Here is a 19,655-nt window from a genome sequence, read left to right as displayed (position 1 = left end):
TTGTGTGTGTGTGTGTTCATGTGTGTGTCGGGGGTAAGCTGAAAAAGAGGTGACTTAAAACAGAACATGGAATACATGTGAAGCTGGGCAATTAATTCTCAAACATGGTTCTCCTCCCGGTCATCAGGGAGGTCCTGTAATGGGACAGTGGAAGTGGAAAAGGTGAAATTTAGAGATTTCAAGGGAGGAAGAGAAGAACTTATGACAGAGGATTCAGGAAATACAGGTGACAAACAAAATGTCTGTATTTTTAAGAACTCTGTAGAAATTCTGTCAGAAATTGATAGTTGCAAAGAGATTTGAATGGAAAGATGAATTTTTTTTCTCTTTATTTTGAATTTGCTAAGCTGGTAGTTCTGCCATGGATGTGACAGTAAGCCACTGATGCCCTTAAGCCACTTTGATAAATAGGCAGAGTGAAGGCATATCTCAGGAGCTGTGGAGACAGTTAGGAAAGGAAAAGGGGGCTAGGGACATAGTTCAGGGGTAGAGTGTTTGCTTACCATGAGTGAAGCCCTGGATTCAATCACAGTTCTGCCTAAAACAAAACCACTTGCACTACAGATTAGGTGTTCAATAGCAGATACGCTAATTAAACCCTTATAATGTGGTTGAGATTAACATTTAAGAGGCTGCTTGGAGAAGGTGGGATGAGTAGGGGTTGGGATTTGGTGCAAGTATTTTAAAAATAATTTCTGATTACAAGGAAACTTTTAGAAGAAATGGAGCTCATGTCAGATTCTTTGGTCTTAGATCATGAGAGGAGATCAGTAATAAAGAATGAGGTAAGAAAAGAACAATTTGGGGTTAATGGAAATATCTGCAGTTAATACACTGAGACGTTGTGTTTAAGGTCAGGTGATGAACAAGAGACACCATGAGGCTCTGTTATGTAGACATTTCTAGACTTCAGTGTCTCTTGTCTGCTAATGAGTTTTGTTTCTTCTTGGCTCTGAGAATTTTTCTTTTGCTTTCATATCATAGATCCAATCCAAGCTGTTCCAATACAATCCAGTTCAACAAACCGATAGACACAATTCAGACAAGGATTTTAAAACAAATTTTATTGAAAATAATTTTGATACAGCGGTTCATGATTCTTTTAAAATATACCTGAAGTTAAACAAAATGTATACATGAATGTGTGAAAGTAGAAAAAAGTGAAATACACATTCTGGATTTTTTTATATTGCACTTGGGCAAATCATAGCGGCTTACCTTAACATCATCAAGCCACATCACAACATCTCAAATGTGATAGTGTACGCAGATGGTTTTGGAAATGCCATGATGCCATGATCTTCACCAAAGGATCAAACCCAAATCCTTGACCCTACGTTTAAAAATCCTTAAAGATAGGAGTGCAGTGTTGTAGGGGTGTTTAGAATATCAAGAAGAGGTTTGGCAATTTTTCCATTCACAGTATTTCCAATATAAGATGTCCATTCTGCTTATTTATCAAATTCAGGAGGTTACAGAAACTATCACATGGGAAAACATATCATTGAATTTGCTACTATTTGAGAAAGCAATGAACTTTTTGGACAGAGTATTGACAGGATATGCCTAGTTCAAAACAGATTTTTCATTGAGAGTGGTATACAATATGTAATACATAACCAAAACTCAAATGCTAAAATTCAAAACAAAACCTTTTCCCCTACGAGTATGAAGTGGAAGTTTTATAGTGGAAGCAACAATGAAAACAGATTTAAAAACGAAGAAATAGAGGTATGTTTTACCAAAATGTAGTATTTGGAGGGGGACAAGAGAAAAAAGGTACAAACTATTCCAGGAATATTTAATTCACTTAATGATTACATGTTGTTTTTATAGAAGCACCTTCAAGAAACCTCTGAAAGAGTTTTGGATGATAATACACATGGGGATAAACTAGAAGACATATGTAGGTCCTTTAAGTAATATGAATATGGCAATTCTCCATAAAAACAAAGGAGACTGTGGTTTGTAATGTAAATATGCAAAATACAAAAATTCAAGTGACCCAGGCTGCAGTCTCAGTTCTGCCAATTCCTTTCCAACAGTATGCAAGATGGGTAACATTTGTATACCTGCACTGTTTGTGTACTGAAAAGAATGGACAGCTCACAAGGATACTTGCAGGGGGTAAAAGTCACTTATTTGTGCAAAAATGGCAAAAAAAAAAAAAAAAGCTGAGATGTCTTCCGTGACACGTAAATTACTGATCTTACTTGTCTATAATGCTTACTTTTGTATCTGCTACTATCTACAATACAATAGCTAGACATTTAGTGAGCATGTTAAGTATAAATTCATACTAACTTTGGGGATAAAATGATGTAAAGACAAAGACATTCTCCTTTATAAGCTTTCCAACATCAAGATCAAAATTACAAATACTAAATTTTCAAAGTTATGGTGATAGCATAGATTTATATGAAACAGATTTCATTTTGAAAAGATATATATATATATATATATGTGTGTGTGTGTATTTATATATATATATATATATATATATATATAAAATGTACAAATCCTGCTTATCTTTTTCCTGCAGCACAAAATTATTTTTACTTCTTGGAAGACAATAAAGTAAATTCAGTTTCTTAATAAAGTAAACAAGAGTTCAGTTCCTCATATTGACACAGAGGGCACTATCTTGAGTCAGTCTCTTAAGCAGCTTACTCCAAATGCCAATAAAACTTTCTACTACATTTTTTTTTAATGGTCTTAAAAGTGTTTGAGAAATTCTGATTACTCTTTTCAGCCTGCATAGTTTTACATAAATGGCCAAAATAGAAAATAAGCATAAGAGTACAGAAAGAAGGAATGAGTTTAAATAATTTATAATAACAACTGTTGCCCAACATTAATTCTGTCACGGTAATCCATTTGTTGGGTTTTTAGGAGCGTATCTTTAGATCTGCTATGTCCTGGATCTTGAAAGTACTGTTGAATGACATACATAAGACAGAGTAGTTGTTAGAAAAAGTGCTGGATTTGGATTTGGTGCTCTACCCCAAGCAAGTAACTTAAAATTCTCTTGATATAACTTCATCTAAAAGGGGATAAGAATTTCTTCCTCATGTTATGAGAATTTGAAAATATATTTGAAAATGCACTGTTAATAAAAGTCATGCAAAATTCACTCTTTATAGAAATGTGTGGATTAAATGTGATAATATGAGAAAGGCCATGATGTGCATGGCACATCAATACTGAATAAATGTTATTTCCCACCCTTGTTTTCTGTATAATCTGCAGTTAGGAAATGTTAAACATAAACCTAAGATGCCCTCATCAAAAAGGCTCCCATCCATTTGGCATTTAAATAGAACTATACTTCTCTGCTCCTTTTCTGCAAACACTTTTTGGTGCATTAAAATTTTTCATTGTCTTTGTCTTTGAGTCTCTTTTGATTCTGTGGTGGGGATCTGAGTCACTATGGCTTTTGGAGGATAACATCTTGAAACAATCTTCTACTGATAAAACTTGTAATGAATCTTTTTCAAAAGATAAAATTTCCATGGTTCTGTGAATTAGAAAATAATTTATTTGAAAAAATGGTGACTTTTTTGTAAAAAAAAAAAAGCTTAATTTCCCCAAGATAATGCCTTAATGAAAAACTAGAAGTAGTGGCTTAACATATGGAATTCTACTAAGATTTCAAAACTTTACTGAATTGAAAGATTTCTTCAATATATGTAATGCCCTTTTTAAAAACAGCTCCAAGGATTTTAAAAACAAAAAGCTCTCCAGTGATTGAAATGCAAAGTGGCAACACAAAATGCTATAATCTGTGAATTCACCTGGTTTTTAAAAAGTACCAGTTCACAATATAAACAGAAAAGGAAACTAAGAAATCCTTAAACTGGATTGAATCTTGGGAAATTAACAGGTATATTTGCTGACAGAAGTATCCATTGTAAAAATGTCTTCATTTTTTTTAAAAGGAATTAGTTCCACAAGTAAAAAAAATATATAGAAAAATCTAATTTCATAATTAGATATGAAAAAATGAGACAAAATTACATTTATAAAGTGTCTTAATGTACCAAAAATGTTTGTTAGATATTCTTTATTTACAACTGTCAGTCACATTTACAGAAAAGCAAATGTCATACTAGAGAGGCAGCACAATAAAGAACTCTCAACTCAAGAGTCAGAAGATCTAGATCTAAATTCTAATCTTGGCTTTGCCACTAAAGATCTCTGAGCCTTGAGTAAATAACAGCTTTTCTGGGCTTCAGTTTTCTCATTTGTAAAATGAGAGGTAGAGCTAGATTGCTTCTAAGCAAAGCCCTCACTTAGATGTAAAATTTTGTCAAGTAATGTAATGTTATTCTTAAATCCCAACATTATATATCAGGGTGTTACCATACTGATATTTGTAAAAATTGCTTATTCTGTAAAAACATTACAGAACTCTGGTCAGCTGCATTTTGAGTTAATGATTCGGCTCCTTTAGAGAGGTACATAAAAGTCACAGTATTTTGGTTACTGGTAAATATGTGTAGGCTTTGAAAAATGCTGAAACATTTCAGACAAAGTGAAATCATAATACCAGTGACACCTGTTACCTCTTTCTTATGCCTCCACTGCAGAAGAATGGTACATGTGACAGCATGAGGAACAGTAACCTACAGATAAACTAGATACTGCCCTTCACCAAGATGCACAGGGAGTTAGCAAACTGAGGAAATTATGCATAAGTCCTTCATCTTCAGTAATAAAATGAATTTTAAAAGACACAAGTAGTATGGGTATATTTCTGTTTAGGAAAGCTTACCCAGCAAAGTAAACTTTTCCTGAGCAATACAAATTTGTTGTCTAGAGAATATTCTGGTTTTTGAAATACTGGCAAATTTATACTCAAATATGGATGATTTTTGTTTTGCAAGAGCCTAATACTAAAGACAGTCTAAATTTATAACCATAATCAGGTGGTATTTCTCAGTGAAATATCTATTTTAGTAAATACCTGTGCCAAGACAACTGATAAGCAATTATTTTCTGTGAGAAAAAAATACATTTTTCTTTTCTGCTGTTTACACAGGTATACTGACATTTAATTAAAGCATAAATGTTAATGCCAACTTGCTCAATGAGATGAGCTGGAAATTTCTTGAAACAGTACAAAATTAAGAGTTTCATATCTAATACTTACCAAAGGGGAAAAAGCATATTCATGGATTTGTGCATTGAGGATACAATTAAATAAAGTAATATACATATTTTGACAAAAACTTCACTTGGAATGGAGGGCTCAGCTTAAGGCAGAACTGGATCTTCAGAATGCACTGATAAAATTTACAAACCAGTGCAATTATCTCCATATGTGAAATGTCAGGATAGTTACATATAATTAGTTTGTAAAGGCATACATCCAAAATCTCTGCCTTCATCTAGACCTGTCATTTTCTGTAATATGCCAAAACCCACAGACTGATTATCCCAGAGTTCTATCAGACTTGGTAGTGGTTCAAACTTCCAAATGACTACTTACACTTGTAATGAAAAAGCAATATTAGTAGACCACATTTCCTTCTGTACTTTCCCTCCTAAAGGACCTTTTTCAATTGAACACAATCTACTGCAGGAATTCTTAACTTTCAAACTACCTGGAAGTGAGCAAACATGTCTTGAATGATCACTTAATGGTAATCTGTAGCAGTTTTTAAAAGCATGAAGAAAATGGTGTAGTTTTTCTAATATAAAATAGTTCATGAATGATGGATCAGAAGTAGGGAAAAGATATTCTAAAACCTATGCAAAATCAATAATGATTTTTGCCACTTTACTGAATGTACTGATCTATACTCTTCTCTACAATCATTGTTGCTCCACAAGATTCCCCCCTCAACAATTTCAGTGTTTTAAAGTAAAAGGGAATATATGTTGTGATAAAAGGAAGTACAATGGGAAAATGTTTATCCAAATCAGTATCTCTTCATTAGAGAATACTTAAGTAGCGCATTGAAGCACTTGTGTCAAATTGCAATTTTATTTTTCAAACACACAAGAACCTAGAAATAAGCTTATCTTGTACTTCTAAGACACCTGTGTTAGGAAGAGTTCTACATCACCACATTTGCTCCGTACCTTAAATAGTTCCAACTCAATCAAATGCTGTATAATATTCCTGAAAGCAATCATTTGTGCAAAGTTAAAACAGGAAAACAAACTGTATGATTTGACATTTGAAGATTGAAAATGCACATTAATGCTATGACAACCGTTTCTGCCTTCAGTCTACTGCCTTTTCCAAATATTAATAAAATTCACAAAAATGACAAGGAGAGCTACTGGAAAATTTATCATAAACACAGTATCTTTACAGAAATTTGGAAATTAGCAAATGTTTTAGGTCAAAACAATTTTGTCTGGAACAGACATTTGCAAAGTTTTGAGAATCTACTCCACAAAGTAATTTGATGTGATTATCGAATTTGTTTTAAAAAGCAAAATAATACCTTTTATTTATTTATATTTTTTTTGATGAGATAAAACAATAAAAAGAAACTTCATGTATCTAAACCAACGCTGGAAGTACACAAAAAAAGACTAGTATTGTAAGCAAGAGTCATGTTTTGTACAGATTATAGAATATCCATTTAAAAAAACACATACATGACCTTTGTTGGTACATTTCTATGCTGGCAAATACATTTTCTGATACAAAGGCACTTTGAAAACCCAATATGGTTTGGTTCATAAGTTTGCAAGGTACAAACAATTTTACAAACATATGATTATACTGAAGAACGTCAACAACTGTGACATTACATATAAAACATATTTCCATTTCTTTTTAAATAACACTGGTTTTGTGGGAATAAAAGCAGTGGTTCCAGCAGCTTCAGTGAAGACATTCCAGATGACTGGAAGCCCACAGTCTGAATCTCACCAGCTGGGATGAGGGACAGGGAAAGGGCATTCAGGAAACCCCCCTCCCACTCCCTGATGGGGGAAAAAAAGGACAAATCAACCCTCTAAAACAAAACCAAAAACCTCAGAAACCAGAATGGCTTGGAGGGAAGAGCACAAATGACAAGACCAGCAGTCCAGGAGATATCCTCTTAATTGTAATCCCTTAGTGGTGAACTCCCCACAGAGCATAAACGGCGGACTCTACCTGGTCTTCAAGGTGCTGGGGAATTGTAGTGATGAAATCTCTATTTAGTACAATGTTTTGAATTGTACAGTACCAGAAAAATTTGGTTAAAAAAAAAGAAAAGAAAAAAAAATTCTTTTCATTTACTACATGGCTGCAAAGTCAATCTGTACATAAAGCTGTCTCACTCCAGCCTGAAAAGTTGAAAAAAAATAAAAATTAGATTATCAAGCCAATAACAGATTATACACTTCAGAAAAGTAATAAAAAAATCAATTAAAAAAAACAATTGTTTTTCTTTCCTGTCTCTGGGAAATAATTATTCGTATTTTATCATAAATCACCAGAAAATTATATCAGAAACAATTACATTTGTAAGTTGTAAAACCATTGCCAAAAAGCATACTACTAGTCACAAGTGATATCAGAAAAATGAGGTTACTCATCTACATTTCTGTTGAAGAACACCATAATGCTTGACTGGTTAGCTACGACTAAAATCCAATCATCCCAATCTAAATCTTCCCATGGTAAATGGTCAACAAGAATATGTAATAAGTATAATCACTTACTAGTTATTTAATTATTTTATGCTTCAACTCTTCTGTTTAATTTTGGATATATACTTACTACTCAAGAATATTGCTCTTTAAATTTTCCCCCATCTCTTCTATGCTATCAATTTTCCTTTCTCAACTGGATCATTTTATTAGCATACAAATACACTATAATTTCTTCCACCTTTAAAAAACCCTTTACTTTACCCTACATCCCCTTTGGGTACAGTTCCAATTCTGCTCTTCTGGATAGCAAAAATCCTCAAAAGAGTTGTCCATATTTGTTCTTCTATGGAAGTCATTTCAACCAAACTTTTATTTCCCATTACTTCCCCCCAAAAGTCATCTCCAAGTTGCTCAGACCAGTGCTTAATTCTCAGTCCTTATCTTACTATTCAACTTACAAGCAATAGTACAGAAGACCACTCCCCTCCTACTAAACACTTTCCCTGCTCAGGGCTTCCAGAGAAAACTCATAGATTGCCCTTTAACCTCACTTATCAATCTTTGTCTCAGTCTCTTGTTGATTCTTCCTCCTATCTTTGAACATTAGACACTGAAATACCCAAAGGCTCAGTGCACAGAACCATTCTTTTTCTGTTCTGGTTCCCTAGATGATCAAGTACCAGTTGTATGCTCACTTCTCAAATTCATATTTCTAGACTGTAATTTATACCTATTCCTCAGTTCCCTAAGCCCAGAGGTCTTAAAATGGCATACACAGCCCCCACATAATCTGATCCCTGATTGGCTCTGCTCTGATTCCTCTTCTACCCCCAACCGTTCTCTAGGCTTCAGCCATACTGACTCTTCTACGTTCCTCAAGATACTGACATGATATTCTCATGTTACATCCCTATTCAGACATCAGCAAGGCCTACCTTCACCATCTTGTGTGAAACACATTTATCATGCATTTATTGTATCCCATGTAGTGTTCTATCATCTAGGAATATAAAAGTGACAACAACAACAAAAATCCTTGCCCTCAAAGTTTATATTTTATTGAGGGCCTGGTGGGGAGAAATGATGAACAAATATGCAAGGAAATACAATATGTGAGACAATAATACATATGTCATGGAGAAAAGAACACTTGGAACAGAGGAGGTAAGCGCCTCAAGCACTGACAGTCTCTCACCCTTGCTCCTCACCCAACATCTCATCACTCATCACCTGGTGACATATTATACCACTTAATTATTCACTGTGCTTAATACTCTTGTTCCCCCACCATTAAAAAATCTCTCCTAGAGAAAGGATTTTATCTTCTTTTGTTCATCCCTCACTCCCAGAACCTGGCACACAGTAAATGCAGTCAGAAAAAAAGTCCTTTCTTGTCGGTACCTTAGGTAAACTGAAATATTTAAAGTAAAGGACCCCCCCCCAAAAAAAAAATAAGTAAGAAAGAAAGAAAGAAAAGAAAAACAGAATGTGGGTGGGTGGTGGGGGTGACACAGACTACCTTACAGTAATTTCTGTGCTCCTTAAAACACTGCTTTCACATATCTCCCCTCACCTCAACCCTTGACATCCAGAGAAGGACCTGAGCAACATCAAACAAATGCTTTAGGAGTCAGGACCCACCCACTGGTGCAGAGCTGGGGAGGCACTGCTGGACAGACCCTAGAAGCTTGCCAGGACAGAAAACATGCTTTTGGGTTTTCTTTATTTGCCTCATCATAAAAAAAAAAAAAAAAAAACTTCCTGTGTAAGTCTAAACTCTGTTATTCAAACTTTGAGAGAATACATTTACTAATACCTTCTCCTTGGTTAAGAGGTTTATGACTGAAAAATGACAGAATTTAGTGTCTGTATGATTTTTAGGTACAAATTAAACCAAATGTCATCATTTCTCATTTAACATTGCAGATAAATGCCAACATTAATCTCACAGGACTGTTATATATTCATCCAATAGTTAATAAGTATTTTAAAAGCCTTGCTACATACCAGACACTGTTATAAGGATCAAGAGTGTAAGAGAAAGAATTTGATATGCAATAAAAGCTATTACAAGTTATTCTGACTGATTATATGATTTGATTTACTCAATCTAGATGGCCCCTGAAAACTGTATTTAGGAACTATTTTGCAAAATTGTTGTATACCTAATCTTAACAGAAAACAATTACCGCCTAAATAAATTCTTAACAGCTGTTTTTTAAACAAAATTGTTAACGAAAGTAAAATGTACAAAATAAAATAAGTTGGACTCCTTTTATTGTCTCTACCATTTTCTTTACCACAGCCTTAATGCAGTGAAGATGATAATAAGAAATGAAGTAGCCCAAGGCAACAAAAAAAGGGGGAAAAACAAAGAGGCTAGATAAACTAACTTTGCATAATCATGAGTTAATTACTCAAGCTGATATCAGTCCCCTGAGGGGCTGCAGCTTTCCACAAAAGCTTAGTCAAATAGCAAAAAGAAAAAGAAAAAAAGGTCACTTTATCCATCTGTCCCAATAGGGAAAGCTTCAAATTCTCCAGCTTCCCTTTTTCCTCTTTCAATTTCCTTCAAAGTAGGCAGAAAAGTAGAATTGCCAAAGAATCTTTTGGGAAGTCACCTACTCCCTGAATGCAAACTCTGCTTTGGATAGTTTCTTTGCATTACAAAGACATGACAGATATTTCAATGATGAAACAGTGCTTGGTTCCACCAGATATTCTACCATTAGAATAAATTCAAGTGTCAGAGGCTGACTGAAAGGCTGTCCTTAAAAATGTGAAAACCAAATAATAGTAATTACGTTAATGATAATTCTCAAAATTGAGAATAATAAACCATACTTCAGCCAACACTTCTTAAAATGGGAAAGATAGCTAGTTACTTGAATACTTTTAAAATCCTAAAAAAATAAACATTCACTTGGTATCACAGGCTTCAAATATCTTCAACAGACATTCATTGTTGTGGAAAGGAAAACAAATGAGAAATAGAAAAGTTAGAAAAATAAGTAGCAATATGACTATAAAAAATTATTGGTTTACTTATATTCTCTATAAAAAGCCACTGAAACTTTCTACTTTAGTTTTTGACTAACCATATAATATTAGTCTTTTTTCCTTTAAAATGAAGTCTTGAAAAACTACTACTTTTCCATGAAAAACATTCCAGTTAATGATATGGTGAGTGAATATGACTAAATTATATGTCAAAAACAATAACGTGAATCTGGGTTTCTTTTTCTGTAAATTGTTTTGAGTATCAATTAATATATTATGCATCTATCACAGTGCATGGCACCTGGTGGACTCAATAAATGCTAGTTGCCCCTGCTGCTGTTATTTCCACCTACTCATGAACACACCATATGAATTAATTAAATACAAACCTAGCAATATGTTTGGCCTCACATCTGTTTACTCCTACCTTCTGAGGATGATGACCAAAGGTAAAGGAAAGACGGATGAGGAAAAGTTTGTAGAGCAGGTCAGCAAAATCAACACACAAAGATCAAAGCTCCTTACAAAAAGCGGGAGGGAATGGAGAGGCTGGAAAAAACAGTGATCTGGCTGGAAGGGGGCAGAATATTTCACCCACTCCAGGTTCTTCTCTGAAGAAGACAAAATAGGGTCAGACAAGGTCATAGGTCAGACAGGAAGGGATTATGAAGACAGGAGAGTGATGGAGGTGGAGAGTTTCTGAAACTCAGCGAACCCCATTTGGGTTTGAGAGGAGGTTTTTGGGGTTCCTTCCTGGGTATCAGTGTTTATTTCTATTTTGAGGCCAGAGAAAAGAAAACAAAAAGCTAAAGCAGGAAGCTGTGGGCTTATAACTTAATAGGCTTAACAAAGAAAGGCAGATGAGCAGAAAAGATGGAAGAGATGAGGTAGAAGTTCTTTCAGAGAGTAAATATTATGTATTAGGCTTGACTGTCTTTTGTGCTTTGTGAACTAAGGAGGATAATGAATCTCAAGCATGTTCTACATTTTTCTTCAAAGATGTTTAACATTTTTCTTGAATGTGTCTTCTTCAAACAACCTTTTTTTTTTAGTTCAGTCAACATTTTTATTTAATACATAGATGATGTACCATATCTTGTGCTGAAGATACAAAGAAAATAGCCAAACTTCAGTAATTACTATACATTAGTAAATATGAAACATAGTAGTTATCTTTTATTAACCTTTAATTTGTTTTAATTTTTAATTTGTTCTAATTAGTAAGATAACCTACAAAACAAATGGTGCTGAGAAAACTGGAAATCCTATGTAGCAAAATGAAATTAAACCTCTCTCACCATGCACAAAAATCAATTCAAAGTGGATCAAAGCCTTAGGCACTAGAAGAGAGACCATACACCTAACAGAAGAAAAAGTAGGCTCAAATCTTCATCATGTTGGCTTAGGACCTGACTTCCTTAATAAGACTCCTAAAGCACAAGAAGTAAAATTAACAATCAATAAGTAGGATGGATTCAAACTAAAAAGCTTCTTCACAGCAAAGGAAACAATCAATAATGTGGAGAGCCTACAGAATGAGAAAAAATCCTTACCACATGCACCTAAGATAGAGCACTAATTTCCAGGATTATATATAAAGAACTCAAAAAACCTAACACTAAAAAAATAACTCAATCAATAACTATGCTAAGGAATTGAACAGACACTTCACAGAAGAAGAAATATAATCGATCAACAAATACATGAAAAAATGTCCATTATCTGTAGCAATGAGAAATGCAAATCAAAACTACTAAAAGATTTCATCTCATGCCAGTACGAATGGCAATTATCAAGAATACAAGCAATAATTAGTGTTGGCAAGGATGTGGGGGGAAGTATACTCATACACTGCTGGTAGGACTGCAAATTGGTGCAACTGCTCTAGAAAGCAGTATGAAGATTCCTCAGAAAACGGAAAGAAACCACCATTTGACCCAGCTATCCCACTCCTTGTTTTATACCCAAACAACCTATTTCTAACAAGAAAAAAGTATATTTATAATTTTAGGATTATAGTTGTTATTGTGAAATATGTCATTAAAAACTAACAGACTTCCTTCCTATATAGTATAGAAACTGAATTATAAAGTAAGTAATCATTTCAAAAGAATCTAAGTACTAAAGTAACTTCCAGCAGTTCATTTGTATTACTCTATATTCATGCAAACTATCTTCTTTAGCAGTTAAAGATTGACAGATAAAGAGATTGAAAAGATTGATGCTTAATACAGAGTTCTAAAATAGTCACAAAGCTTTTCTTATTTTTTGTTTTTCCTTGCAGTACTAAGGATTTAATCCAAGTGCTTGAGTTCTAGGCGAGCACTCTACCACTGAGCTACATACCTCCAGCCTTCTTTTATTTTGAGACTAGGAAGGTCTCAAATTTGAGATCCTCCTGCCTTGGCTTCCCAAGTAGGTAGGATTACAGCCATGTACCACACTTGGCACAAAGCTATAGTTTTATAAACAAAATAGCAAATTATAATTTTCAAACTTTGATGTTGGCCTTTTCAGTTTAAAGTTATTCATATAATAAGTTTTAACAAGAATATTTTTTACCAAAAACTATTACTTAAATTTTGATTTAAGATAAGCTATAAGAAAGATACCTACAAATGTAATGAACATATTATGTTTATTATGTAACATATTTATCATGTAATTAATATTATGGGAAAATATCCTTTTTTACCTTTTAGAACTAAAACTGCTAGTATTTTAAATCTTTCTATAAGGAATCTATCTAATGCATTAGCATGATCTTTTCTTTCAAAAAATTGAGTAATCATGACTTTATTTTTGATAAATAGAAGAAAAATAAGTAATTTAAAAAAATTAAATTTCATGGGCTGTGGCTGTGGCTCAGTGGTAGCGTACTTGCCTGGCATGTGTGAGGCACTGAGTTTGATTCTCAGCACTGCGTATAAATAAATAAATAAATAAACAAACAAATAAATAGGATAGGTCTATCAACAATTAAATTTTTTTAAAGGGAGTGGGCCAACCATGGATTACAATTTCTGAAATTGTGGGCCACAATAAACTTACTTTACAAAAATATTAAATTTCATGAAATGAAACAAAATGCTATGGCAATCCTTAAAATAAGCTCTGACATATTCATTCCATAAAGACATGTATGACTAAGGTATAAGCTAAAAGGGAAAATAAATTAATAAGAAAATTTTGGTTTTGTATATGTGAGAACTAAAAAGATGATGATGAGACAACTTTAAAATCATTATATGCATCAAGTGTAAAAATTAAATTTATTAGTGAGGTGACTTCCCTCAACCCGCTGGGGAAAACATGTTGAGCTTTCCTTACTGTAAGCCTCAAAGAGACCCTGGTGTCTGCAAGGAATAAGATAAAGTTGTCATGACTCTAGATTGATAAAAAGGCTTAAATATGTTTCAGAGCTTAAAATAATCAAAGCCCAAATGCAGTTTCCAAAATCAAAGAAGCAGTTAAATAAACTTTCAGCTTCACTAAGATTTCCAACATTACTAGAACCATCTCCGCTACCTACTTCAATTGCAACTTCTGCAGTTCCTAAGCACAGACAGCTGCTTGCACATTTCTCAACCTAGAAACTGCAATCCTTCTCAGAGTGAAAATTGTGACTCAGAGCCAATGTCTTAGGAGAGTACAGGATGTCCTGGAGATCAACAGAAGTTCGTAACTATGAAGATGGAGGGTAGAGAATAACCAGGAGAAAATTCAGGATAAAGGAGAGCAAAATGATTTGGAAAAGGCAATAGACAGACTATTGCTTGTCTTGTTCTCCTTTTGACCCTGAAACATGGAGGAGGTATGAGAAGGATTCAGACATACCATGAAGGTCTTGCATACTTCATTATGAAACTCATAATGATACAGACATATATAAAGTGTCTGTTAAGAAAGAGGCCTAAAGCCAGGTGCAATAGCACAAGCCTGTAATCCCAGCAGTTTGGGAAGCTGAGGCAAGTGAATTTAAGTTCAAAGCCATACTCAGTAACTTAGGCCCTAAGTAACTTAGTGACACCCTGTCTCACAATAAAATATAAAAAGAGCTGGGGATGTGGCTCAGAGTTTAAGAGCCCCTGGATTCAATCCAGGGTACCAAAAAAAAAAAAAAAAAAAGAAAAAAGAAAAAGAAAAAAAGAGGCCTAGTTGTTAAAATTCTGGGATATATAAGTGGTAACTACAAATTGTTGTCTATTAGCAGAGTAACTCTTGATTGCATATGATTAGGATTAGAGTAAATCCTAATTACACATAAGATTATGCCATTAATTCATTCTTTAAGGAACCCAAATCATACATGTCTTTTTATGAGGAGAGATTGCTTAATTTATGCTAATGTCCTAAATTTAACTAAACTACACATTATGTTATGTTGCTTGTATCTAAAGATGTGTGCATGAGAGATAGAGAGAGAGAGAGACAGAGACAGAGATGTATAATGTGATACATATACAAAAGGATAAAGTAATTCAGCTTAGAGGGATCTTTAAGGCTTCTAAGAGAAAGCAGCACAACTGACAGTTAAGTTAGAGTAGGGTTTTAATCCATATGAAAGTGAATAGTCTGGTGAGTTTGGAGTATAAAGTACATGGCAATGAAGAGCAGCATAGAGATTTGAAGTGAATTGGACCATGCTAATAAAGTTTGGGCTTTATCCTGGTGGTAATGAGGAGCTATAATAGTTTTTATTTTTCAGGCTTTTATTTTGAAAAAAAAATTAAGTCAAAACAAAGTAAAATAGGTACCCACCACCTATACTCACCCAAAGTTAACATTTTGCCAAATTTGTTTTCTCTACATGTGTATTTATTTGTAATCTTTTTAATTTTGCTAAAATATTTGAAAATTAGACATCCTGATACTTTACCATTAAATCCTTTGCACATTATCTCCTAAAATTCTTCTGTAGTCACAATAACATTATCATACCCAAGAAATTTAATTCCCATACAATTTATGTGAACTATTATACAGCCTATATTCATATCTTAGCCAATGTGATACTCAATAATTTTCAGATTTTGTAGCATTTTGGATTTTAGATTTTCAGATTAGGGATGCTCAACTGGTAGTCTATTCAAACATTCCAAAATTCAAAAAAACTCTGAAATCTGAAACACTTCTGCTCCCAAGCATACTGCATAAGGAATATTCAACCTGTATTAAGAAAAATTCAATAGCATAGTAAGCTACTAAATCACACAGAAGGTAACTATCATGCAACAATGATAACAGGCTAGGCACACATAGTACACACCTGTCATCCCAGGATTTGGGAGAGCGAGGCAGGAGGATTGCCAAGTTTGAGATTAACCTCAGTAACTTAGCAAGGCCCAAATCAAAAGACCCTGTCTTAAAATAAAAAATAAAAATGACTGGGGATACAGCTCAGTGGTAAAGTGCCCCTGAGTTCAATCCCCAGTACAAAAAAGACAAAAACCAAAAAAGTTAACAGATTGTGGTTAAAGCCACTAACAAAGTATTATTATTATTCCAAATGCTCTTTTAGAATTGTTGGTTTCAAATAGCATCTAATATGGATAAGGAGTGTGCAGTAAAGAAGAGCCCACTTTTTTTTGTGTGTGGGGGGGGGTGCCAGGAATTAAATTCAGGGAACTCGACCACTGAGGCACATCCTCAGACCTATTTTGTATTTTATTTAGAGTCAGGGTCTCACTGAGTTGCTTAGCACCTCACTTTTGCTGAGGCTGGCTTTGAACTCAAGATCCTGCTACCTCAGCTTCCTGAGTTGCTGAGATTATAGGCATGTGCCACCATGACTGGCAAGAATCCACTTTTTTTAAGAAAATCAAATCAATACAACAATGAATAAATTGAAACTATCTTCCTTAAGAGTATTAACTAAAATAAAGATCTCCCAAATTAAGACTCTGATTGGAGGAAAAATGTAGTTTTATATTTCCCTTATAGCTTACTAGCCTATATTTAATATGCTAAATAATAAACATTTATAAACTAGTACACACAATAAATTTTAAGACCCTTACAAGAAGTTAGCAACACAATCTCACCTGAGTGAAAATATTATGTGTTTGGCTTAAAATCCATCTGGCATCAGCATCAGGTGCTACTATTAATTTCAAGGTCCCAACGTAAACATCAGAACATAAAGTCCAGAAGTGCTGTTCTTGTAAACTATAAACTCCTTGCAACTGCTGCACCTAAAATACAAAGGGCAGATATCAGCATCAAAATAAAATTTATGTGCCCTCTCCCATTGAAGTTGTTGTGCAATCTATCAATTAGCATAGATTCTACCCTCTAGTTGAAAAAAGGGGAGGAGAGTATTTGAATTGACAAATACCTATGGTCAAGTACCACACCAATGCAAACATATTATATACCAGATAACACCATAATAGGGGTTTAAGAAACAGAATGAATGAACACATATCAAACTTGTCAAGCATAACTGAGAATACCAACAGGAGAAGTGATAATTTCAAGTACACTGGTCAGAAAACAAATACAAATGAGCCAAGAAGCTAGAAAAAGAACAAAACCCAAAGAAATAAGAAGGGAGAAAATAAAAGACAGAAATCAATGATATAGAGATTTTAGAATATGACAAAATTCATAATATAGAAATTAATTCTTTGAAAAGATTAATAAACTAAAGAAATACTTCTAAATGGGACATATATTAAGCAGAACAATTCTTCGGGGTATGTGACTGTCCAAGAGAATACAGGACCTTTGCCTCTCTGGGTCTCATTGAACAAATGCCAACATGTACCCTTCCCCAAATAATATGACAACACTAAAGAGGGGAAGGAGGATGTCTATGTGAGGCATGTATCCAACAGCTCCCTAGGTTTTCCACAGCCTTAGGTCAAGAACCACACCAATGCAAGCTTCTGATGAAGGTAAAAGATAAAATAGAATCAAACAAAATGCAAAATAAAAAAGGCAGATAACTACAGACACACAAAAAAGAAACTTTAAAATCTACAAACAGGAATCCTATGAATGCCACAGGAATCCTATGAATAATATTGACTATATTAATATATGACTATACAAAATATTACAACCAAGTAGAACTCAAACAATCCTCAATGAGACCTCTACTGGGAGGTCAGCCTAATCCAAATGTAGTCCTAAATAATTATAATAGCTTCTTAACTAGTTTCTCTAATTCTAGCCTTGCACCTCTTCTATCTAATCTCAAAATAGTAGAGCCAGAGTGAGAGTCCACTGGTTTACAGGTCAGATGCTGCCACTCCTCTATTCAAAATCCTCCAATGGCTTCCTTTCTACCTCTGCATTAAGCCAATATTTTTACAACTTGTCACCCTTTCACGTTATTCACCTCACTACCACCTCTTCTCCTCTGTCCCTTTTCATCAGCTGCCCCAGCCTCCTCACTATTCTTTAAAAAAAGCCAGGCATATTTCTGTCTCAGGTTACTTGCTTGCCTCTGCTTGGAATATTCTTCTCAGATTTCTACTTTTTTTGAGTATTGAATCAAATGTCATCTTCTTAGAAATCTTTTCTCTTTTCTTGGGCACATGACATTACATAGCATTCATCCACTCATTTATTCATCTATATTATAGGTTGAGCATCCCTAATCCAAAAATGCAAAATGTAAAGGATGACAGTAAAAATACAAGTGCACTAAAAATATCATATACAACTACCACCAGGCTATGAATTAAGGAATAATGTAATTGATGAATTTCATGCTTAGACTTTGGTACCACCTCCAATATATCTCATTATAGATATGCAAATACTCCAAAATCAAAAGAAAAATTTGAAATCTGAAACAATTCTCTTTCAGCATTTCAGTTAAGGAATAATCAGCCTCTATTTATACTGTGTACTGTGTGTCTCCTCCTGTAGACTTTAAGATCAATAAGGTCAGGAACTTATTTTTATTTTGTATTTTCAGTGCTTAAAATACCTGGTACAAGTAAAAGTTCAATAGAATATATATTAAATAAATAAAAACACATTATGAAAATGTACACAAAATGGATAAATTTCCAAAAATACTAAAAAAAAAGAAAATGTGAAAGTGAAAGAATCATTGAAAATTGAATTGGTAACAAAATTCTCTTTCAATAAAGCTCTAAACCTGGGGATGGGGAGCAACTTTCAAGAAGATAACCACTTTTTGTTTTTCTAGAAAGAGAAAAGAGCTGCTACATTACATTAGTAAAAAATTACTTTGATCCCCAAACCAGATAGACAATAAATCATAAGCTAATTTGCCTTTTGAGTTAAATAACCTAAATCCAACAATATATGAAGAAAATAACATATCATGACTAGATTGAGTTTATCCCAAGAAAGAAGAATGGTTTCAAATCAGAAACTCTATTATTGTTATTCTTCAATTAATAAACAGAAAAATCACACAGTCATTTCAATAAGTGTATTATAATTACAGTACTTAAATTGTTTATGATCCAGAAAAAATTACTAGAATGATTTTGTTTTAATACAGGTTATCTGCCAAAAAATGTAAAAAATATTTAAGAATAAAACTTTAGGTGGACTCCTTTGAAGATCAGGAAAAAGACAAAGATGCTACAGCAGCTTAAAAAGAGAAAGGGCTAGGGTGGGGGGTGGGGCTTGGTGGCAGATCATGTGTTTAGTACAGGCAAGATCCTGGGTTCATGTCCCAGAACCTCAGAAAAAGAATAAAAAAGAAAAGAAAAAGAGGCTACTCTGTGAAGGGGTTTACTACCTCTACCTGGAAATAGTCAACAAACTGCATAAATAACTGGGTTTCACAGTGGAAATTTTTGTAAACAGTAGAAGTCTGGATCAAATGAACAGATCTTTTCAATTTTAGATTTTATTTTTTAGATTTTTTATTTTATTTTTATGTTTGTGAATATTATATACTACATCATACACTTTCTATATCATATACTTAATTGAAAAATTAAGATATTAATTTATAATTAATTATAAAATTAAGAAAAGGCTGATCTTATATCTATCAAAAATATTTTTATCAGAATTTGAGGAATACGGATATTATATTTTTAGAAACTCCAAGAGAG

At 33.7% G+C, this 19,655-nt stretch overlaps 1 protein-coding gene across 1 annotated transcript in view; it reads right to left on the bottom strand.

The window, feature by feature from the left end:
* Nucleotides 1-2,526: 2,526 nt before the first annotated feature.
* Nucleotides 2,527-19,655, bottom strand: part of Slc30a7 (solute carrier family 30 member 7) — a 79,839-nt gene continuing 62,710 nt past the window's right edge. Inside the window, exons 10-11 of the mRNA XM_026379686.2 lie at nt 16,647-16,796; nt 2,527-7,293 (exon numbers count right to left, since the gene is read on the bottom strand). Of these exons, the coding sequence (XP_026235471.2) occupies nt 7,246-7,293; nt 16,647-16,796 (198 nt within the window). The 3' untranslated portion in view covers nt 2,527-7,245. The remainder of the gene's footprint in view (nt 7,294-16,646; nt 16,797-19,655) is intronic.

This window comes from Urocitellus parryii, chromosome 11 (assembly GCF_045843805.1).
Source record: "Urocitellus parryii isolate mUroPar1 chromosome 11, mUroPar1.hap1, whole genome shotgun sequence".
NCBI lineage: Eukaryota > Metazoa > Chordata > Mammalia > Rodentia > Sciuridae > Urocitellus > Urocitellus parryii.
Note: the sequence above shows the minus strand (reverse complement) of the source record. Positions and strands in the feature narration are given on the sequence as shown.